Consider the following 23553-nt stretch of genomic DNA (forward strand, 5'->3'; position numbering starts at 1 on the left):
TGAAGGACAACTAGACTTCCATGTTGTGAAACAGTCGATTAAAGCCTTGTTTAATACTCTGACCAAGTGCCTCATAGTTTTCTTACGTCACATATCACATTCATTCTAATAACTAATGACTCTTGTGCCTGCCAATGTTTTAAATGCTGTCATTGTGTGCAAGGTGTGAGATGTGGGTGTGAGTGTTGGTGGGTAGAGATTGTTGGTGGGCAAGCGCTGGGGGTGTGGTGCTTTGGGCAGAGTGTGTAGCTTGTGGTACAGATGGTGCATTTGTTGAAGCATTCAATCACCCTGACCACCCAACTGAGGTGGATCTGCCACGAGCCCACCTGCTTCGGTCCTCCGGCTCCTTCCCCTTGTTGTGCTTCTCCTCGCTGAGGCAGCTGCACAGCCAGCAATGCCAAGAATGAGGTGCTGCAGTATCAATGAGCCTCCCCTTTAAGTACTGGGAAAAGCCTGTGGCAATGATGAGTTGAGATTAGACTGCACCTGATATTGGTCTACTCTGAGTGTAACGCCACTGAGCTAGGCCTTTAAGACTTAATTTAGCGCCCCAATCATTTCTTTGAGCAGTTAGAATGAATTTTGAGTGCAGTCTAAAGCGCCTGGTGCTAATTCTCAAACTTTTCTAAAGATACTGCCCATTCCTGGGCTATAATGAATTTCTAGCCCCACGTGTTTCATGTTAAAGGTCCCCCTGAAATCACTACTCTGCTCCACAGTCTTGACATTTCTCTTCAGGCTTATAAATTTACTGTTACCTGAACACTCCCTCCCCCCTTATTAGTTTAAAGTCCCGTCTACCGCCCTAGTTATTCGATTCGCTAGGACACTGATCCCAGCCCGGTTTAAGTGGAGTCCATCCCAACGGAACAGTTCCCTCTTTCCCCAGTACCCCATGAACTGAAACCCCTGCCTCCCACACCACATGCATTTAACCCACTAATCTGTTTGGCCTTACGCCAATTTGCGCGTGGCTCAGGTAGTAATCCAGAGATTATTACCTTTGAGGTTCTGCTTTTTAAATTTAATTTGTACCCCAAGCTCCTCAAACTCCCTCAGCAGAACCTCATTCCAAGTTCTACCAATGTCGTTGGTTCCTACGTGGACCACAACAACTGGATCCTCCTCCTGCAAATTCTTCTCCAGCCGCTAGGAGATGTCCTTAACCCAGGCAACACGGCCTTCGGACCTCCCGGTCATGGCTGCAGAGAACAGTATCTATCCCCCTGACTATACTGTCCTCTACCACTACAACATTCCTTTTCACTCCCCCCCACTTGAATGGCCCCTTGTGCCATGGCCAGTTTGCTCATCCTCCCTGCAGTCTTTGTTTTCAGTCTTTGTTGGGGGTGTGGCAAGCGGTGAGGATGATACCAATCGACTGCAACAGGTCATGGAAAGGCTAGCAGAATGGGCAGATGGAATTTAATGCAGAGAAGTGTGAAGTGATGCATTTTGGCAGAAGGAGCAGGGAGAGGCAATATACACTTCATGGCATAGTTGTAAAGAGTGTTCAGGGACAGAGGGACCTGGAAGTTAATGTGCACAGGTCCCTGAAGGTGACAGAACATATTGAGAGAGTGGTTAGCAAAGCATATGGGATCTTGGGCTTCATAAATAGAGGTATTGAGTACAAAAGTAGAGAAGTTATGCTGAACCTTTATAAAGTGCTGGTTAGGCCACAACTGGAGTATTCTGTCCAGTTCTGGTCACCACACTTTAGGAAAGATGTGAAGGTCCTTGAGAGGGTGCAGAGGAGATTTACCAGAATGGTTCCGGGGATGGGGAATCTTAGCTACAAGGACAGGTTGGAGAAGCTGGATTTGTTTTCATTAGAGCAAAGGAGGTTGAGGGGTGATTTGATAGAGGTGTACAAGATTATGACGGGTTTGGATAGGCTAGACGGGGAAAGGCTGTTCCCACTAGTTGATGGTACAAGGACTAGGGGACACAGATTTAAGGTTTTGGGCAAGAGATACAGGGGGTATGTGAGGAAAAGCTTTTTTATGCAGCGAGTGGTGATGACCTGGAACTCGCTGCCAACGGAAGTGGTGGAAGTGGAGACACTCAATGTTTTGAAGGTGAGATTGGATAGGCAGGCCAGGGGAATAAACTTGCAGGGCTACGGGGATAGAGCGGGGGAATGGGACTGACTGGATTGCTCTAGAGAGAGCTGGCACGGACTCGATGGGCCGAATGGCCTCCTTCTGTGCCGTTATGACTCTATGACTCATCTACACCGGTAGCAAGTAATCAGAGAACGTCCCCTTTAACCCTAATCTCCGTCTCTTAACTCGCAACCAATTACCGACCCAAGTCACGAGGTTACCTCCAATTCTGTGCGCTCTCATTTTTGCGAATAATCTCCTGTGCGGAACCTGCATGTTTAAAATAAATCCCAATGATGGCAGAACACCACCCAAAGTGGTAACAAAACGAGGCCAGAGCTTGCATTGCATGAAAGGGATTTATACTTGAATGTCCTCAGGACGTCCCAAAGCGCTTCATGGCCAAGGAAGCACTTCTGAAGTGTAGTCGCTGTTATAATGGAGGGAATTGTGGAAGCCAATTTTTTTAAATTTTTTTTATTTGTTCATGGAATGTGGGCATCGCTGACAAGGCCAGCATTTATTGCCCATCCCTAGTTGCCCCTCGAGAAGGTGGTGGTGAGCCACCTTCTTGAACCGTTGCAGTCCGTGTGGTGAAGGTGCTCCCACAGTGCTGTTAGGGAGGGAGTTCCAGGATTTTGACCCAGCGACGATGAAGGATCGGCCGATATATTTCCAAGTCAGGATGGTGTGTGCCTTGGAGGGGAACTTGGAGATGGTGGTGTTCCCATGCGCCTGCTGCCCTTGTCCTTCTAGGTGGAAGAAGTCGCGGGCTTGGGAGGTGCTGCCGAAGAAGCCTTGGCGAGTTGCTGCAGTGCATCTTGTAGATGGTACACACTGCAGCCACGGTGCGCCGGTGGTGGAGGGAGTGAATGTTTAAGGTGGTGGATGGGGTGCCAATCAAGCGGGCTGCTTTGTCCTGGATGGTGTCGAGCTTCTTGAGTGTTGTTGGAACTGCACTCATCCAGGCAAGTGGTGAGTATTCCATCACACTCCTGACTTGTGCCTTGTAGATGGTGGAAAGGCTTTGGGGAGTCAGGAGGTGAGTCACTTGCCTTTGTGCACAGCAAGCTCCCACGAGCACATCAATGCACGTCCTATCCTTTTACTGATTGCATCTGGTGTTTTGTCCCTTTTTATGCAACTGTGTGGCTCAATAGGATAAGAGAGTTTGGTTTAGCATATTAAGGTAAAGGAAAGAAAGGACTTGCATCTATATGGTGCTGTTCCCAAAGCGCTTTACAGCCAATGAAGTACTTTTGAAGTGCAGTCACTGTTGTAATGTAGGAAACACGGCAGACAATTTGCGCACAGCAAGCTCCCACAAACAGCAATGTGATAATGACCAGATCATCTGTTTTCGCGATGCTGGTTGAGGGATAAATATTGGCCCCAGGACACCGGGAGAACTCCCCTAGCTCTTCTTCAAATAGCGGCTGTGGGATCTTTTACATCCACCTGAGAGAGCAGACGGGGTAACAACAGAAAACGCTGGAAAAACTCAGCAGGCCAGGCAACATCCGTGGAGAGAGAAATAGAGTCAACGTTTCGGGTCGAAACCCTTCGTCAGGACTGAGAGAAAAGGCAGGAAATGAAACAAAAGGCAGTTTGGGGGTTGGGAAATGGGGGAGGGGATGAAAGAAGAGACATTAAGAGATATTCAAGGTGAGACGAGATAGTAATAGGACAGGTAAAGAGACAAACAATGGCTCGAGATGAAGCAGACGGGGCCTCGGTTTAACGTCACATCCGAAAGATCATCACATATTATTCACAACACAGAATCAAGGCCGTTCGGCCCAACTGGTCCATGCCGGCCTTTATGTTTCACACGAGCCTCCTCCCAGCTTACTTCATCGCACCCAGTCAGGATATCCTTCTATTCCTTACTCCCTCTAATTCTGCTAATGCGCACTCTGCTCTGTTCAAACTAGACTTACTGTCAATCGTCCACTTGATGCTCCTGGGTGGGAGTTTAAGGGTTTCATTGATTTTCTCAAGGACGGTCTGCAGTTTCTGTTTCTGTGCAATCTCCGACTGCGTCACTTCAGCCACATTAAGTTTCTCGCCCTCAAGTTTCTCTGCACAGGAGAGCAAATAGAAGCAGTGTTAACTCGTTACTCTCACCAACAACTTGCTCTGATACAGCGCCTTTAACGTAGTAAAACGTCCCAAGGTGCTTCACGGGAGCGATTCTCAGACAAAAAAAATCAAACCGAGCACCAGGTAAGGAGACATTAGGGCAGGTGACCAAAAGCTTGGTCAAAAAGGTAGGTTTTAAGGAGCGTCTTAAAAGGAGGAGGGGGCCAGAGCTTAGGGCCTAGATGGCTGAAGGCGCGGCCGCCAATTGTGAGGTGCAAGAGGCCAGAGTTGGAGGAGGGCAGAGATCTCGGGGGGGGGTTGTAGGGCTGAAGGAGGTCACAGAGAGAGGGAGGGGCGAGGAGGGATTTGAAAACAAGGATGGGAATTTTAAAATTGGGACCGGGAGCCAATGTAGGTCAGCGAGCACAGGGGGTGATGGGTGAACGGGACAGGGTGTGAGTTAGGACATGGGGCAGTGAGCACGGGGGGGTGATGGGTGAACGGGACTGGGTGTGAGTTAGGACACGGGGCAGTGAGCACAGGGGGTGATGGGTGAACGGGACTGGGTGTGAGTTAGGACACGGGGCAGTGAGCACAGGGGGTGATGGGTGAACGGGACTGGGTGTGAGTTAGGACATGGGGCAGTGAGCACGGGGGGGTGATGGGTGAACGGGACTGGGTGTGAGTTAGGACACGGGGCAGTGAGCACAGGGGGTGATGGGTGAACAGGACTGGGTGTGAGTTAGGACACGGGGCAGTGAGCACAGGGGGTGATGGGTGAACGGGACTGGGTGTGAGTTAGGACACGGGGCAGTGAGCACAGGGGGTGATGGGTGAACGGGACTGGGTGTGAGTTAGGACACGGGGCAGTGAGCACAGGGGGTGATGGGTGAACGGGACTGGGTGAGAGTTAGGACACGGGGCAGCAGAGGTTTGAACGAGTTCAAGTTTATGGAGGTTGGAAGATGTGAGCATTGGAATAGTCGATTCTAGAGATAACAAATGCTTTTAGTTATGTCTGCTCTAGGGATCATAAAATTAGATCACCACGTGAAAAATCAATCATTAAAATGCTGACCCCGGTGACAACGTGTGATGCGAAGAAACGTTGGAGTTAAGATGGAAGACAGAACACTTCAAATACGTGCACAGCGTAGATAGAAGTCCGTTGTGCGGCGCTCTACTGAGAGTGTCTGTTGTATATTCCGCGCTCGATAAAGGGACAAGTTTGAGGGGTAAATATTGGCCAGGACACCGGGGAGAACGCCCCTGCTCGTCTTCGAAATAGTGCCGTGGGATCTTTTACGTCCACTTGAAGTGCTGCAATGATAGTATTTAATTGGCTGTGAAGCACTTTGGGAGGTCCCACGGATCAAGAAAGGCGCGATAGAAATTTTCTGTTGTGTGTGTGTCACTAAAACAGATTATCGGCTCATTTATCTCATTGCTGTTTGTGGGAGCTTGCTGTGCGCAAATTGTCTGCCGCGTTTCCTACATTACAACAGTGACTACACTTCAAAAAGTACTTCATTGGCTGTAAAGCGCTTTGGGACGTCCTGAGGTCGTGAAAGGCGCTATAGAAATGCAAGTCTGTCATTTCAGTCAATCATTCACTTCAGCTTCACCCTGTGTCCGCTTTAGTTTGGAGTGTGGGATTTATACAGAAAGACCCAAGTATGGTACTCCACAGCTGCTATAGTACGTGCACTAGCTTAGAAAATGGTCAGAATCTCCATCTGCTGAAGCCTTGTATTAATGAGCCCGTTATCTCTGGCGATAGACACAGAAAAATACAACAATCTCAATGAACCTTAACCTCAGCTACACTGGCTGGATTCTGAAAAGTGGGACAGTTACCAATAGAGCGGACCATACCAATTTCTTCCCCTTCCAGGTGCATGTGCTTACTTATGTATGAGAGGGTTGTCCTATGAGGAGAGATTGAGTAGATTGGGCCTCTACTCTCTGGTGTTTAGAAGGATCTCATTGAAACATACAAGATTCTGAGGGGGATTGACAGGGTAGATGGTGAGAGGTTGTTTCTCCTGACTGGAGAGTCTAGAGCTAGGGGTCAGTCTCAGGATAAGGGGTCGGCCATTTAAGACTGAGATGAGGAGGAATTTCTTCAGAGGGTGCCACTTCCTGCTCCCTTGACCCTATTCCCACCAAACTGCTGACCGCTCAACTTCTTTTTCTGGCTCCCATGTTAGCTGACATTGTTAACGGTTCTCTCTCCTCAGGTACTGTCCCCCTCTCCTTCAAATCTGCCGTCATCACCCCTCTCCTCAAAAAAACAACCCTTGACCCCTCTTGCAAACTACCGTCCCATCTCCAGCCTCCCTTTCCTCTTCAAAGTCCTTCAACGTGTTGTCGCCTCCCAAATCCATGCCCAACTTTCCCACAATTCCATGTTTGAATCCCTCCAATCAGGTTTCCGCCCCTGCCTCAGTTCCAAAACGACTCTCATCAAAGTCACAAATGACATCCTTTGTGACTGTGGCAAAGGTAACCTATCCCTCCTCGTCCTTCTTGACTTGTCTGCGGCCTTTAACACGGTTGACCACTCCATCCTCCTCCAACGCCTCTCCACTGTCGTCCAGCTGGGTGGGACTGCAGTCGCCTGGTTCCATTCTTATCTATCTAACCGTAGCCAGAGAATCACCTGCAACAGCTTCTCTTCCCGCTCCGTTACTTCTGGTGTCCCCCAAGGATCTATCCTTGGCCCCTCCTATTTCTCATCTACATGTTGCCCCTTGGCGACATCTGAAAACACAGCGTCAGTTTCCACATGTACGCTGACGACACCCAGCTCTACCTCACCACCACTTCTCTCGACCCCTCCACGGTGTCTAAATTGTCAGACTACTTGTCCGACATCCAGTTCTGGATGAGCAGAAATTTTCTCCAATTAAATATTGGGAAGACCGAAGCCATTGTTTTCGGTCCCCGCCACAAACTCCGTTCCCGAGCCACTGACTCCATCCCTCTCCCTAACATCTGTCTGAGGCTGAACCACACTGTTCGCAACCTTGGTGTCAGATTTGACCCTGAAATGAGCTTCCGACCACATATCCGCAGCATAACGAAGACCGCCTACTTCCACCTCTAACACCGCCCGTCTCCGCCCTTGCCTCAGCTCATCCGCTGCTGAAACCCTCACCCATGCCTTTGTTACCTCTGGACGTCTATTCTAACGCACTCCTGGCTGGCCTCCCACATTCTACCCTACATAAACTCGAGGTCATCCAAAACTCTGCTGCCCGTGTCCTAACTCGCACCAAGTCCCGTTCACCCATCACCCCTGTGCTCGCTGACCTACATTGGCTCCCGGTTAAGCAATGCCTCGATTTCAAAATTCTCATTTTCAAATCCCTCCATGGTCTCGCCCTTCTCTATCTCTGTAATCTCCTCCAGCCCCACAACCCCCCGGAGATATCTGCGCTCCTCTAATTCTGCCGTCTTGAGCATCCCTGATTATAATTGCTCAACCTTTGGTGGCCGTGCCTTCAGTTGCCTAGGCCCTAAGCTCTGGAATTCCCTCCCTAAACCTCTCCGCCTCTCCACCTCCCTCTCTTCCTTTAAGACGCTCCTTAAAACCTACCTCTTTGACCAAGCTTTTGGTCATCTGCCCTAATTTCTCTTTATTTGACTCGGTGCCAAATTTTTTGTCTTTTCATACCCCTGTACATAGATACATAGAAGATAGGAGCAGGAGTCGGCCATTCGCCCCTCGAGCCTGCTCCGCCATTCAATGCGATCATGGCTGTGACGCGCCTTGGGACGTTTTACTACGTTAAAGGCGCTATATAAATACAAGTTGCTGTTGTTGTTGTGAATCTTTGGAATTCTCTACCCCAGAGGGCTGTGGACGCTGAATCGTTGAGTATATTCAAGGCAGAGATCGATAGATTTTTGCACTCTCGGGGAATCAAGGGATATGCGGATAGTTGAGGTCGAAGATCAGTCATGATCGCATTGAATGGCGGAGCAGGCTTGAGGGGCCGAATGGCCGGCTCCTGCTCCTATTTCTTATGTTCTTATGTCCTTAAAACCCTGTAAAAAACATGGCACCAAAGACTGCGCCAATATTTCCTCTCCATAAAATGATGGACAGGAAGCAAAGTGTGATCTAAGGCAGTTTCTAATTGTTTTTCCATTCAGTTGTGTGCCAAGTTTCCTCGCTCCTGGGACAAGGGTTGGCAGCATTTAGATTTCAGATAAAGAAATACACACCTGTCAGAGAACCTCTGGGACCCCACAATCTAAAAAAAAAATCACCAGTCTGGTTTTTGCATTAATTGGCACTGGGGTGTTGATAGCCGAGGACTCCCATTCCCAGAGTTTGCTGGCTCTCTAATATCGAAATTCAAGTTTATTGCAAACTGTACTCCGCACAGATCCTCTTGCCCAGGCCTCACTGGGTCTGTGAGGTGACCGAAAGGGAATTGGATATATACATGAAAACTTTCCAGGGCTATGGGGAAAGAGCAGGGGGGGGGGGTGGGGTGGGGGAGTGGGACTAATTGGAGAGCTCTTTCAAATGGCCTCCTTCTGTGCGGTATCATTCTACGGACCTGAGGTCATCTGATGCGTGTATTTTTCTGCACTGATAATTGTTTGCCGTTCTACCCTCCATCTCCACTTCTGATACCATAAGTGAAGGGGTCGTGAATCTTCGTAGACTAGGCCTATATTCCCTAGAGTTTAGAAGAATGAGAGGTGATCTCATTGAAAGATACAAAATTCTTACAGGATTTGACAGGGTAGATGCAGGGAGGATGTTTTCCCCTGGCTGGGGAGTCTAGAACCAGGGGTCACAGTCTCAGAATAAGGGGTCGGCCATTTAGGACTGAGATGAGGAGAAATTTCTTCACTCAGAGGGCGGTGAATCTTTGGAATTCTCTACCCCAGAGGGCTGTGGAGGCTCAGTCGTTGAGTATATTCAAGACAGAGAGCGATAGATTTTTGAACTCTAAGGGAATCAAGGGATATGGGGATTGGATGGGAAAGCGGAGTTGAGGTCGGTGATCAGCCATGATCTTATTGAATGGCGGAGCAGGCTCGAGGGGGCCAAATGGCCGACTCCTGCTCCTAATTCTTATGTTTCTATCCAAAGCTAAGGGTATCAGTCCTGCTGCCTCTAACCTCCTCCGACCTCTCTTAGGAACGTCACACCAGGTGACAAACAACTGTATCCTTCTGCGACTAAGATACAGCAGGGTTTAGCCGCACCTGTCCCTTGAAACCCAATTCCTGTTAATCGAAACTGCTTCAGATCAATTAGAGTTTAACTGTTGTTTGGTGAGGGAACTTTGCAGATTGGAAAACGCATGCCAAGCCCGAGTCATCAATAATTGCCCGTCTTTCTCGCATTCAATACTTTTAAGATAATCGGCAAAAGAACCGGAGGGGAGACGAGTAGACTTTTTTTTTTTTTTAAATGTAGCGAGTTGTTGTGATCTGGAACGCGCTGCCTGAAAGGACGGTGGAAGCAGATTCAATAGGAACTTTCAAAAGGGGAATTGGAGAAATACTTGAAGGGGAGAAATTTGCATCAGGAGGTTTTGGGGAAAGAGCAGGGGGGAGTGGGACTAATTGGAGAGCTCTTTCAAAGAGCTGGCACAGGCACAATGGGCCGAATGGCCTCCCTCTGTGTGATTCTGACACTCTGAAGTGCGACAAAGCTAATTTTTTTTATGTATAATGTACATTTAAAGAGGATTTTGTATGAACTGTCCAAAAAGTCCTCTGAAGAAAATCAATAGCATTTAAAGAAGCAGAAGATCTGAAAGGTCACCCTTTAGAGGCAAGTGATAGGGCCGAGTGTCCTTCGCAGATTGCTCACGGATCTGGTCAAAGTACTTTAAGGAATGCACATCGCTGACAATAGGTAAATAACCGACATCGGCCATTGCGTTTTCAAATCAACGTACGCCGGCAGGAGGAGATGCCCATGCAGAAATATTTTTTTTAAAGCACCCACCAAACGAGGTGAGCAAGGATGGAGTGGGGCTAAAAAAAAAGGGTCCATTTCCCTCTGCTTGTTAAGTGCAGCATACCAAGAGCACACAGGAGCATAAAACGGAGTTCTCTGCAACAGAGACATAGGGCTAGAAATTCATCTCCTGACCGGCACTCCGTAGCGCCATGAAATGGCGATAAAATGGCGGCCACCGCTTCTTCGGCAGCTGGTGGTGGGTCCCGCAGCGGCCGCCATATTGCTCTCCCCCTGGGAAAAAAAATGGCGGCGTGGTGACGTCAATCAGCGTGCAACGCCAGCTTAACGTCACCAACGCGAACTTCAACCCTAGCGCTGACCCAAGCGAGCTGACAGACGCTGACCGGGGCGATAGCTGCAGCTGTTAAAGGGACACACACATCATTCAGGTAAATTTGAATTTAAGGGTTTGGACTGTTTTTTTAAAATTTTATTGAAGTGGTGGCTTGCTGCAATAGATGTGAAAAGTTGTTTTTTTTAAAAAGTGTGTAGGGAGCGCTGCTGGATGCTTGCAAGGGCTCGGATGGTAAATGAAGGCCTTTGAGAAGACAGAACATGCTGCGAATACTCAGTAGGTCACGCAACATTCGTGGAGAGAAAAACAGACTTCACATCTCAGGTCGACATGCTGCCTGACCAACTGAGTATTTCCAGCATTTTATGTGGTCATTTCACATTTACAGCAGCAGTTTGCAGAGGAAGAGGAAGACGCAGAAGAGGAGGAATTAGATGGAAGGATGCATCCCAGATAGCCCATTTGTGGCCAGGATATCTGGGATGGAATCATCTGCCTGCGGTCCCACTGGCTGGGCAGGCTGCCTCTTCTTGGGTGCGAGAAATGAAGGAGGCACAAGGGTGGAGTTCCTTATCTGAGGAAGGATGTTCTTGCCATGGAGAGAGTGCAGCGAAGATTCACCAGGCTGATACCTGGGATGACAGGAATGACGTACGAGGAGAGATTGGGTCGACTGGGCTTATATTCGCTAGAGTTTAGAAGAATGAGAGGGGATCTCATTGAAACGTATAAAATTCTAATAGGACTAGACAGACTAGATGCAGAAAGGATGTTCCCGATGGCAGGGGAGTCCAGAACCAGGGGTCACAGTCTAAGGATAAGGGGTAAGCCATTTAGGACAGAGATGAGGAGGAATTTCTTCACCCAGAGAGTGGTGAACCTGTGGAATTCTCTACCACAGAAGGCAGTTGAGGCCAATTCATTAAATATATTCAAGAAGGAGTTAGATATATTTCAGGAGGCTAAAGGGATCAAGGGATATGGGGAGAAAGCAGGAGCAGGGTACTGAATTTGGATGATCAGCCATGATCTCATTGAATGGCGGAGCAGGCTCGAGGGGCCAAATGGCCGACTCCTGCTCCTATCTTCTATGTTTCTATGTTTCTTGTTGACCCTCTGGCTGGGCAGGCTGCATTTTTTGGGTGCGTGAAATGAAGAAGGCACAAGGGTGGAGCTGTGCTGACAGGAGGGCAGGAAGCCTAGAGGTGCATGCCAGAAGAGGGATAACGTACGAGGATACCGGTATCTTGTATCCTTTCAGCCCCGCCGCTGGCCAACGGCTCAGCCATGCCCCTGCCAAGAATGGCCTGCAGCGTCCCCTCCAATGGGTGAGGTGAGGCTAGGAATGGGAGATGTGCCTCGTCATTGGTGCAGATTGTTGGTAGGTGAGTGATTGGGGGTCGTGCATTGAGCAGTGTGTGAGGCTAGTGGTGAAGTTGGTAGGAGACGGCTTTTGAAGATGCATTCACTGACCTTGACCAGTGGTCTGAGGTCATGAAGCTTCTTTGGCCACTGGAGCCAGGTGGTGGGGAGGGGGGCGACACTGCTGGCAGTGACGGCCTCGGTGATGTCGTCCCACATCCTTCTTTCCGGAGGGCCTCCTGGCCCTGTGGGTAGAGGGCCAGTCTTGCAGTGTTGACCCCCTGCACAAAGCTGGAGTGCTGCGTGCGAGACCCTGGGTGTTCCTTCCCTGGCTTGCTGAGCCACTTGTGTTAGCGCTGGGGCAGTTTTCCCATTGTTGAGGTTAGGAAGTGAAATCACATTTGGAACTTCTTTTAAATATTGAATATTTTTTAAAAGGCAGAAAGGGTTGAAAAATGCATTGATTCACTGCATTTTATTTTGTATTGCTTCAGTGTGCGTGGCCCCTTTAATTCTCAGGCCTCTTCATTGCCCACATTTCCCTGCGAGCTCCACGGCTTCTCAGAGGCGGTGAGAAACACAGAAGATAAGAGGAGTAGGCCATTCGGCCCCTCGAGCCTGCTCCGCCATTCAATGAGATCATGGCTAATCATCCAAATTCAGTACCCTGTCCCTGCCTTCGCCCCATATCCCTTGATCCCTTTAGCCTTAAGAAATATATCCAACTCCTTCTTGAATATATTTAATGAATTGGCCTCCACTGCCTTGTGTGGTAGAGAATTCCACAGGTTCACCACTCTCTGGTCTGTCTAGTCTGGTTAGAATTTTATAAGTTTCAATGAGATCCCGTCTCATTCTTCTAAACTCCAGCGAGTATAAGCCCAATCGGCCCAACCTCTCTTCATACGTCATTCCTGCCATCCCAGGTATCAGTCTGGTGAATCTTCGCTGCACTCCCTCCATGGCAAGAACATCCTTCCTCAGATAAGGTGACCAAAACTGCACACAATACTCAAGGTGTGGTCTCACCAAGGCCCTGTACAACTGCAGCAAGACATCCTTGCTCCTGTACTCGAATCCTCTCGCTACGAAGGCCAACATACCATTTCCCTTCTTAACCGCCTGCCGCACCTGCATGCTTACCTTCAGCGACTGGTGTACAAGGACACCCAGGTCTCGTTGCACTTCCCCTTCTCCCAATCTATTGCCGTCCAGATAATAATCTGCCTTCCTGTTTTTGCCACTAAAGCGGAAAACCTCGCATTTATCCACATTATACTGCATCTGCCATGCATCTGCCCAATCACCCAACCTGTCCAAATCATACTGGAGTTTCTCGGCATCCTCCTCACAGCACACACGCCCACCCAGCTATGTGTCGTCTGCAAACTTGGAGATATTACATCTAGTTCCCTCGTCTAGATCATTAATATATATTGTGAATGAATAGCTGAGGTCCTAGCACCGATCCCTGCGGTACCCCACTAGTCACTGCCTGCCACTCGGAAAAAGACCCGTTTATTCCAAGTCTTTGCTTCCTGTCTGCCAGCCAGTTCTCTATCCAAGTCAATACCTTGCCCCCAATCCCATATGCTTTAACTTTACACGCTAATCTCTTATGTGGGACCTTATCGAAAGCCTTCTGAAAGTCCAAATACACCACATCCACTGGTTCTCCCTTATCTATTCTACCAGTCACATCCTCAAAAAATTCCAGTAGATTAGTCAAGCACGATTTACATTTTGTAAATCCATGTTGACTTTGTCCAGTCCTGTCACTCTTTTCCAAGTGCTCTGCTGTTACATCTTTTATAATGGACTCTAGCAGAGTCAGAAATTAAATGACTTTGGGTGGACTGGTACCGTAGTGTAGTGGTCATATTACTGGACTAGTAATCCAGAGAACATGAGTACAAATCCCACCATGGCAGATTGAGAATTTGAATTCAGTTTTTTTTTAAATCTGGAAATAAAAAGCTGGTCTCAGTAACAGTGACCATGAAGCTGTCAGATTGTCGTAAAAACCCAACGGGTTCACTGATGTCCCTTTAAAGGAAGGAAACCTGCTGTCCTTACCCGGTCTGGGCCTATGTGTGACTCCAGTCCCACACCAGCGTGGTTGACTCTTAACCGCCTTCCGAAGTGGCTGAACAAGACACTCAGTTATCTCAAAACCGCTACCAGTGGTTCAAGAAGGCGGCCCAGCACCACCACCACCTTCTCGGGGTAATAAATGCCAGCCTCGTCAGCAACGCCGACATCCCGAGAATTAACTAAAAGATTAAGAGTAGGGTTTAGCGCGTCACAAGAACAGATGTATTGAGGCTGTATTTTGAAAAGAGCCGCAGATGTCAATCCGTCACTCTGCTCAGCGCCCCAAAATGAGTCAGGTTGCGTTAAATGCGAGTGCCATCCCCAGGCTGCTGTTGCTCCCCCTTCTGCAGGTAAGCTTGACCAGTTTTGTCCTCAGTTAGACGCTGCCGCATTCAGTAAGTTGTGACACGGATCAGATTCAACCGAGGACGACCCGCAGGGAGAGTGCTCCTCAGTTACACATCAGACGCAGCCACACGGCACCCACTGAAATGCTGGCACTCAGAGGTCCTGAAACTGGGGGGGGGGGGGGGCACCTAGCTTGTTGGTGGCAGAGGAACCTGTACCCGAGAGGGAAAAGAATCTGAGGGAACGTACAGCAAGAACAAAGAAAGTGGGTAATGAAATATGGTTGCGTCTGATATATGACTGAGGTGCAGTCTCTCTGCAGCCCAGAGTTTAATTCAGGTCAAAAATGGTCAGCACATCTGCAGCCCCATCTTCCATCAGCTTGAGATTTCCATCTCTTAACAACAACTTCTTGCATCTATACTTATACTACGTACAGTTTTGGTCTCCTTATTTAAGGAAGGATATACTTGCATTGGAGGCAGTTCAGAGAAGGTTCACGAGGCTGATTCCTGAGATGAAGGGGTTGTCTTATGAGGAAAGGTTGGGCCTATACTCATTGGAGTTTAGAAGAATGAGAGGGGGTCTTATTGAAACGCATAAGATTCTGAAGGGGCTTGACAGGGTAGATGCAGAGAGGATGTTTCCCCTCGTGGGGGAATCTAGAACGAGGGGGCATAGTTTCAGAATAAGGGGTCGGCCATTTAAAACGGAGATGAGGAGGAATTTCTTCTCTGAGGGTCGTAAATCTTTGGAATTCTCTCCCCAGAGAGCTGTGGAGGCGGAGTCATTGAATATATTTAAGGTGGAGATAGACAGACTTTTGAAAAACAAAGGAATCAAGGGTTATGGGGAGCGGGCAGGAAAGCGGAGTTGAGGCCAAGATCAGATCAGCCATGATCTTATTGAATAGCGGAGCCGGCTCAAGGGGCCGAATGGCCGACTCCTGCTCCTATTTCTTATGTTCTCATGTTCTATAGCGCCTTTAATGCAGTAAAACTTCCCAAGGCGCTTCAGAGGAGTATTTTAAGACAAAAAATTTGACACTGAGCCACATAAGGGGAAATTAGGGTAGGTGACCAAAAGCTCGGTCAAAGAGGTAGATTTTAAGGAGAGTCTTAAAAGGAGGAGAGAGAGGCGGAGGGGTTTAGGGAGGGAATTCCAGAGCTCAGGGCCCCGGCAGCTGAAGGCACGGCCACCAATGGTGGAGCGATGAATATCGGGGATGCTCAAGAGGCCAGAATTAGAGGAGCGCAGATATCTCGGGGGGGTTGTGGAGCTGAAGGAGATTACAGAGATAGAGAGGGGCGAGGCCATGGAGGGATTTGAAAACAAGGATGAGAATTTTGAAATTGAGGCATTGCTTAACCGGGAGCCAATGTAGGTCAGCGAGCACAGGGGAGATGGGCGAACGGGACTTGGTGCGAGTTAGGACACGGGCAGCTGAGTTTTGAATGACCTCAGGTTTACGTAGGGTAGAAGGTGGGAGGCCAGCCAGGAGTGTGTTAGAATAGTCGAGTCTAGAGGTAACAAATGCATGGACGAGGGTTTCAGCAGCGGATGAGCTGAGGCAGGGGCGGAGACAGGCGATGTTACGGAGGTGGAAATAGGCGGTCTTAGTTATGCCGTGGATATGTGGTCAGAAGCTCATTTCAGGGTCAAATATGCCACCAAGGTTGTGAACAGTCTGGTTCAGCCTCAGACAGATGTTAGGGAGAGGGATGGAGTCAGTGGCCAGGGAACGGAGTTTGTGACGGGGACTGAAAACAATGGCTTCGGTCTTCCCAGTAGTTAATTGGAGGAAATTTCTACTGGATGTCGGACAAGCAATCTGACAATTTAGAGACCGTGGAGGGGTCGAGAGAAGTGGTGGTGAGGTAGAGCTGGGTGTTGTCAGCGTACATGTGGAAACTGACGCTGTGTTTTCGGATGATGTCACCAAGGGGCAACATGTAGATGAGAAATAGGAGGGGGGCCAAGGATAGATCCTTGGGGGACACCAGAGATAACGGTGCGGGAGCGGGAAGAGAAGCCGTTGCAGGTGATTCTCTGGTTACGATTAGATAGATAAGAATGGAACCGGGCGAGTGCAGTCCCACCCAGCTGGACGACGGTGGAGAGGTGTTGGAGGAGGATGGGGTGGTCAACCGTGTCAAAGGCTGCAGACAAGTCAAGAAGGACGAGGAGGGATAGTTTACCTTTGTCACAGTCACAAAGGATGCCATTTGTGACTTTGATGAGGTCCGTTTCGGTACTGTGGCAGAGGCGGAAACCTGATTGGAGGGCTCCAAACATGGAGTTAAAACTTAAAGGAGACTTACCAAAGAGCTTCTGCAGCACTTGTCCATCATAGAGATCTTCAGCCAAGTCCTTCACGATGATCCTCTCCTCTACCAGCTCATCATTGATCCAGTCTATTAGAACCTGGGCAGATAGAACATTCAGTAACTGAAAAGGTGTTTAAAATCATGAGGGGTTTTGATGGAGTAAATAAGGAGAAACTGTTTCCACTGGCAGAAGGGTCGGTAACCAGAGGAGGCAGACTGAAGATGTTTGGCAGAAGAACCAGAGGGGAGAGGAGGAAACATTTTTTTACGCAGCGAGTTGTTGTGATCTGGAATGCGCTGCCTGAAAGGGCGGTGGATACAGATTCAATAGTAACTTTCAAAATTGGATAAATACTTGAAAAAGGAAAAATCTGCAGGGTTATGGGCCGAATGGCCTCCTTTTGTGCTGTAAGATTCTCTGAAATGAAACCTAGGCTCAGTCATATGACCCCTTTCCACGTATGCTGTTGTACAATCCCCAAAAGTAGGACAGTGGAAAAATTTAACCCATCCCACATAGAAGTTACAACTTAGACCCACATCTCCGCTAGAGATGGCCCTTGGTCCACGGGTGGCCTGTGAGATTCCACAACACACACCCAAGACCCTCTCCCCTCCCTCACAAAGACAAGCCTGCAAGCTCCTACCCTAATGCTCGACAAAGGTTTGACTTTTCACTGCTACAGTTTAGATTTGTTCATTTAAAAAAAGGATACAGTTTCCTAAATAAATCACATTTGTGAACATTGGAGCCTCAAAACCACTGCTGGAGCAATTAGCAAATGCTTCACATGTTCTGTGACACTTGCGATGACTCTTGTGCATCCCCCGGTTTCCATCGCTTCACCATCGGCGGCCGTGCCTTCAGCTGCCTGGGCCCCAAGCTCTGGAATTCCCTCCCTAAACCTCTCCGCCTCTCTCTCCTCTATTTCCTCCTCGTGGGGAAATCTAGAACTCGGGGGCACAGTCTCAAAATAAAGGAGTCGCCCTTTTAGAACAGAGATGAGGAGGAATTTCTTCTCTCAGAGGGTCGTAAATCTGTGGAATTCTCTGCCCCAGAGAGCTGTGGAGGCTGGGTCATTAAATACATTTAAGGTGGAGATAGACAGATTTTTGCAAGATAAGGGAGTGAAGGGTTATGGGGAGCGGGCGGGGAAGTGGCTTTGAGCCCAAGATCAGCCATGATCTCATTGAATGGCGGAGTAGGCTCGAGAGGCCAAGTGGCCTATTCCTGCTCCTATTTCTTATGTTCTTTAAGATACTCCTTAATACCTACCTCTTTGACCAAGCTTTTGGTCATCTGTCCTCCTTTGACTCGGTGTCAAATTCTGTTTGATAATCGCTCCTGTGAAGCGCCTTGGGACGTTTCATTACGTTAAAGGCGCTGTATAAATACAAGTTGTTGTCTCATCGTAGGCAGCTAAGACATTGGCCCCCATTAGATGAACAGGTTGACGAAGGAATGTCCAATTTCTACTGTTCAATACTACTGTTAACAAGTGTCCGCCTTGGCTCAGTTGGCACCACTCCAGAGACTTGAGCCCATAATCTGGGCTGACACTCCCAGTGCAGTACTGAGGGAGCGCTGCACTGTCAGAGGTGCCGTCTTTCGGATGAGACGTTACACTGAGGCCCCGTCTGTTCTCTCAGGTGGACATAAAAGATCCCACGGCCGCTATTTCGAAGAAGAGCAGGGGAGTTCTCCCTGGTGTCCTGGGGCCAATATTTATCCCTCAACCAACATCACAAACAGATTATCTGGTCATTATCACATTGCTGTTTGTGGGAGCTTGCTGTGCGCAAATTGGCTGCCGCGTTTCCCACATTACAACGGTGACTACGCTTCACAAAGTACGCCATTGGATGTAAAGCCCTTTGGGACGTCCCGAGGTGGTGAAAGACGCTGGAGAAATGCAAGTCTTTATTTTCTGTTCTTACCCTGATCAGTTCTTGTAGCTTGGGGTCATTTTTCGAGTTCGGATCAAGCATGGTGCGAACCTCATTTTCCTCTGGAAATAGAGTAATGATGCAGTTACTACAGTGGTGCTCCAAACAGCACGGGTTCATTTAATTTGTGGCATTTTACCCTAATTAAAACGGAGTCCCTTACCCAGCATTGTGTCCTCGCGGTCCAGTTCGATGGGTATAGGACTGAGAGGCAAGTTGATGGCATTTTTCCCTTCTTCTTGCAGCTCCGACACTGTGAGAGAGACACAAGCACAGGGTTAAACGCCGACTATTTAAAAACAGCCGGACCCTTTTGCACCCTTACCTTCAAGGGTGGTCAGGGCAGGAAATAACCAACTGGTCCCTCCAGCCTGCCCCACACGCTCGTGATGCCTGAAGCATTGACGCTTCCCTACCCACCAGTAGCCATGGGAGGCTAAAAACAACAAACCCTCCAGGATTACCCTGGAGTCTCCAGGAATTAAAATTAATCCCCAGTGCGCAGCTATGAGCAAAAACCACTGGGCCATTAACATAAGAAACAGGAGCAGGAGTAGGCCATTCGGCCCCTCGAGCCTACTCCGCCATTTAATGAGATCATGGCTGATCCGATTTTGGCCTCAACTCCACTTCCCTGCCCGCTCCCCATAACCCTCGACTCCCACCTTTCAAAAATCTGTCTATCTCCGCCTTAAATATATTCAATGACCCAGCCTCCATAGCTCTCTGGGGCAGAGAATTCCAAAGATTCACAACCCTCAGAGAAGAAATTCCTCCTCATCTCTGTCTTAAATGGGTGACCCCTTATTCTGAGACTATGCCCCCTCGTTCTAGATTCCCCCACGAGGGGAAACATCCTCTCAGCATCTACCCTGTCAATCCCCCTCAGAATCTTATATGTTTCAATAAGATCCCCTCTCATTCTTCCAAACTCCAATGAGTATAGGCCCAACCTGCTCAACCTTTCCTCATAAGAAAACCCTCTTCATCGAATCATAGACAGTTACAGCACAGAAGGAGGCCATTTCGGCCCATCGTGTCCGCGCCGGCCGACAAAGAGCTATCTAGCTTAATCCCACTTCCCAGCTCTTGTTCCGTAGCCCTGCAGGTTACAGCATCCCAAGTGCACATCCAAGTACTTTTTAAATGTGGTTAGGGTTTCTGCCTCTACCACCCTTTCAGGCAGTGAGTTCCAGACCCCCACAACCCTCTGGGTGAAGACATTTCCCCTCAAATCCCCTCTAAACCTTCCCCCAATTACTTTAAATCTGTGCCCCCTGGTTTTTGACCCCTCTGCTAAGGGAAATAGGTCCTTTCTATCCACTCTATCCAGGCCCCTCATAATTTTATACACCTCAATAAGGTCTCCCCTCAGCCTCCTCTGTTCCAAGGAAAACAGACCCAGCCTATCCAGTCTTTCCTCATAGCTAAGATTCTCTACTCCCGGCAACATCCTTGTAAATCTCCTCTGTACCCTCTCTAGTGCAATCACATCTTTCCTGTAATGTGGTGACCAGAACTGCACGCAGTACTCTAGCTGAGGCCTAACTAGTGTTTTATACAGTTGAAGCATAACCTCCTGCTCTTGTATTCTGTGCCACGGCTAATAAAGGCAAGCATTCCGTATGCCTTCTTAACCACCTTATCTACTTGGCCTGCTACCTTCAGGGATCTGTGGACATGCACTCCAAGGTCCCTTTGTTCCTCTACACTACTCAAGTGTCCTACCATTTAATGTGCATTTCCTTTCCTTGTTAGCCCTCCCCAAATGCAGTACCTCACACTTCTCTGGATTGAATTCCATTTGCCGCTGTTCTGCCCACCTGACCAATTTGTTGATATCTTCCTGCAGTCTACAGCTTCCTCATCTCAGGAATCAACCTAGTGAACCTTCTCTGAACTGCCTCCAGTGCAAGTATATCCCTCCTTAAATAAGGGGACCAAAACTGTACGCAGTACTCCAGGTGTGGTCTCACCAACACCCTGTACAGTTGTAACAAGACTTCCCTACTTTTATACTCCATCCCCCTTGAAATTAAGGCCAACATTCCATTTGCCTTCCTAATTACTTGCTGCACCCGCATGCTAACTTTTTGTGTTTCATGTACGAGGACCCCCAGATCCCTTTGTAGCTCAGCATTCTATAATCACTCTCCATTTAAATAATACTATAATAATTGAGAGGGTGCGGGGGCGGTGCAGTTGGGGGGCAGGAGGTCCTGCGGTGAAACCTCCAGAACAGGTTCAACCAGAGATTGTTAATCCAACTAATTAGGGAAAAGAAAAATCTGGATAATTCCTCTCCGACTGGCGACTGAAACTAGTCCACGTCTCGAGGCGCTTCACAGGAGCGATTATCACAGAACTCGGCACCAAGCCACCTCAGGAGATATTAGGGCAGGTGACCAAAAGCTTGGTCAAAGAGGTCGGTTTTAAGGAGCGTCTTAAAAGGAGGAGAGAGAGGCGGAGAGGTTTAGGGAGGGAATGCCAGAGCTCAGGGCCCAGGCAGCTGAAGGCACGGCCGCCAATGGTGGGGGCAAAGGAAATCAGGGGATGCTCAAGAGGGCAGAATTGGAGGAGTGCGGAGATCTTGGAGGGTTGTGGGGCTGGAGGAAGGTTACAGAGGTAGGGAGGGGAGCGAGGCCGTGGAGGGATTTGAAAACGAGGAGGAGAATTTAAAAATGGAGGCGTTGTCGGAGCGGTCAGTTGTCAACCTCTGGCGCTATTTTGCTCTCTTTGCATTGAGAAAGCTCCAGTGGCGAGTAGCTTGTAACGCTGCCCAAATATACAGGATCTCATTCATCACCCGCACTGTAATGTTACTTGTAAACACAAACATTGGACAAGGCCTGCTTGCCATCACAGGCGGAATATTCTATTAGACGCTACAGGAAGCTCTTTAATAAAAGGAACATTACAATCATTCCATTAGCCGCTGACTCCAAGCCAAGCATTGGTAAATCAAATACCTTGCCACTAACACAGTGCGAGCTGCATGCACTTTCCAACGCTGAAATCACTGCATTAGCACAAATTCAACAAACAATATGCATTGGCGAACTATTTCTCCATTAAAGTCAACATGACTGTCAGTGTCTCCACAATAATTCAATCTGGTTCACGTACAGATGCATTGCTTAAGTAGGTTGTTTTTCGTCACTCCTGACGGCAAAGGCAGATGAATCACAGACTGATGCAGCACAGAAGGAGGCCATTTGGCCCATCGTGCTGGGACGGGGAAAACTGTTTTACACATGGCTTAAAAAAGGTGGTGGGGGGGGGGGTTAGAATCATAGAAATTTACGGCACAGAAGGAGGCCATTCGGCCCATCGTGTCTGCGCCAGTTGAAAAAGAGCTCTCCAGCCTAATCCCACTGTCCAGCTCTTGGTCCGTAGCCCTGTAGGTTACGGCACTTCAAGTACATATCCAAGTACTTTTTAAATGTGATGAGCGTTTCTGCCTCTCCCACCCTTTCAGGCAGTGAGTTCCAGACCCCCACCACCCTCTGGGTGAACAAAGTTCTCCTCAACTCCCCTCTAATCCTTCTACCAATTACTTTAAATCTACGCCCCCTGGTTATTGACTTCTCCCCACCCTGTTCTCATCCTCCCACATCTCCTCAACTGGGAGGTCCAGTCTGTGCAGACCTTAAAATAGTGCCGTCGTCAGAGCCTCCCCCCTTTTTAAAGAATTCATTCTGGGGATGTGGGTGTCGCTGGCAAGGCCGGCATTTATTGCCCATCCCTAGTTGCCGAGGTGGTGGTGGTGGGCCTACTATCTTGGTGGTGGTTTGATACTGGGCCACTTCCGAGGGGCAGTTAAGAGTCAGCCAAGTTGTTGTGGGTCCACTTGTATTTCCATACCCTGGTTAACCTATTTGAAGGCAAGCCTACACCATATGTGAACACAGTCAGATTTTCTTCCCTACCTCACAGCCAAAATATGCATAGCTGCCCCCTTGGAGGAACCATGGAAAGGTCCCAACAAAGAATGGGAGCTTAAACTGCAGTCTCCGAGGGTTAGACCCAAACAATGCAATGTCGCAGCCAGTCAGCTGTGGCTCAGTGGGCAGCACTCTCTCTCTCTCGCCTCCGAGTCAGAAGGTCGTGGGTTCACATCCCCACTCCAGGGACTTGAGCACAAAAGCTAGGCCGACACTCCCAGTGCGGTGTTGAGGGAGTGCTGCACTGTCAGAGGTGCCGTCTTTCGGATGAGATGTTAAACCGAGGCCCCGTCCGCTCTCTCGTAAAATATCCCATGGCACTATTTCGAAGAGGAGCAGGGGAGTTCTCCCCGGTGTCCTGGGGCCAATATTTATCCCTCCATCAACATCACTAAAACAGATTATCTGGTCATTATCACTTTGCTGTTTGTGCGAGCTTGCTGTGCGCAAATTGGCTGCCGCGTTTCCCACATTACAACAGTGACTACACTTCAAAAAGTACTTCATTGGCTGTAAAGTGCTCTGAGACGTCCAGTGGTCGTGAAAGGCGCTTTAGAAATGCACTCTTTCTATCTTTATTTGACTGCAGGGAGCATCGCAACGGTGTTCACCCAATATCCACACGAGCGCACTGGATTGCGATTGGGATTCGGAACCCCAGTCCCCACACCCTCCCACCTGATCCCCCAGGCCCAGCTCTCCCCACCCCCCGCAACTCCCCGGGGCCCAGCCTCCGTCTCCCCCAGGCCCTCCCACCCCCGGCCCATTCCCCCAGGGCCCAGTGGCGCTGTGACCAGCCCTAGCACTCGCCAGCTCATTCCCAGCTGAGATGAGCTGCTGCGCCACAGCCCAGAGTTCGTAGCTGGGACCTTCCTGACCTCTTGGGTTCAGTCCCCCTCCGAGACCAGCTGCTAAACCAGCCGGGGCGGGTGGTGGGTGGGGGAAGTCACAGAAAACCAAAACCCTTGTCCTCACTCTCTCTCTTTCCCACCACCCCCCCCACCCAACTCCGACGGAAATGTTACCAGTTTGAGATTGACAGTCA

General features: G+C 49.0%; 1 protein-coding gene across 2 annotated transcripts in view; it reads right to left on the reverse strand.

Moving 5' to 3' along the window:
• Positions 1–23553, reverse strand: part of parvaa (parvin, alpha a) — a 163311-nt gene that overhangs the window by 39587 nt on the left and 100171 nt on the right. For both annotated transcript variants that reach the window (XM_086008367.1, XM_086008366.1), the window contains exons 2-5: positions 18728–18817; positions 18556–18626; positions 16612–16714; positions 4052–4192 (exon numbers count right to left, since the gene is read on the reverse strand). In XM_086008367.1, coding sequence (XP_085864493.1) covers positions 4052–4192; positions 16612–16714; positions 18556–18626; positions 18728–18817 — 405 coding nt within the window. The remainder of the gene's footprint in view (positions 1–4051; positions 4193–16611; positions 16715–18555; positions 18627–18727; positions 18818–23553) is intronic.

This window comes from Somniosus microcephalus, chromosome 15, assembly GCF_052327205.1.
Source record: "Somniosus microcephalus isolate GS21.2 chromosome 15, FLI_Smic_1.0, whole genome shotgun sequence".
Classification (NCBI taxonomy): Eukaryota; Metazoa; Chordata; class Chondrichthyes; order Squaliformes; family Somniosidae; genus Somniosus; species Somniosus microcephalus.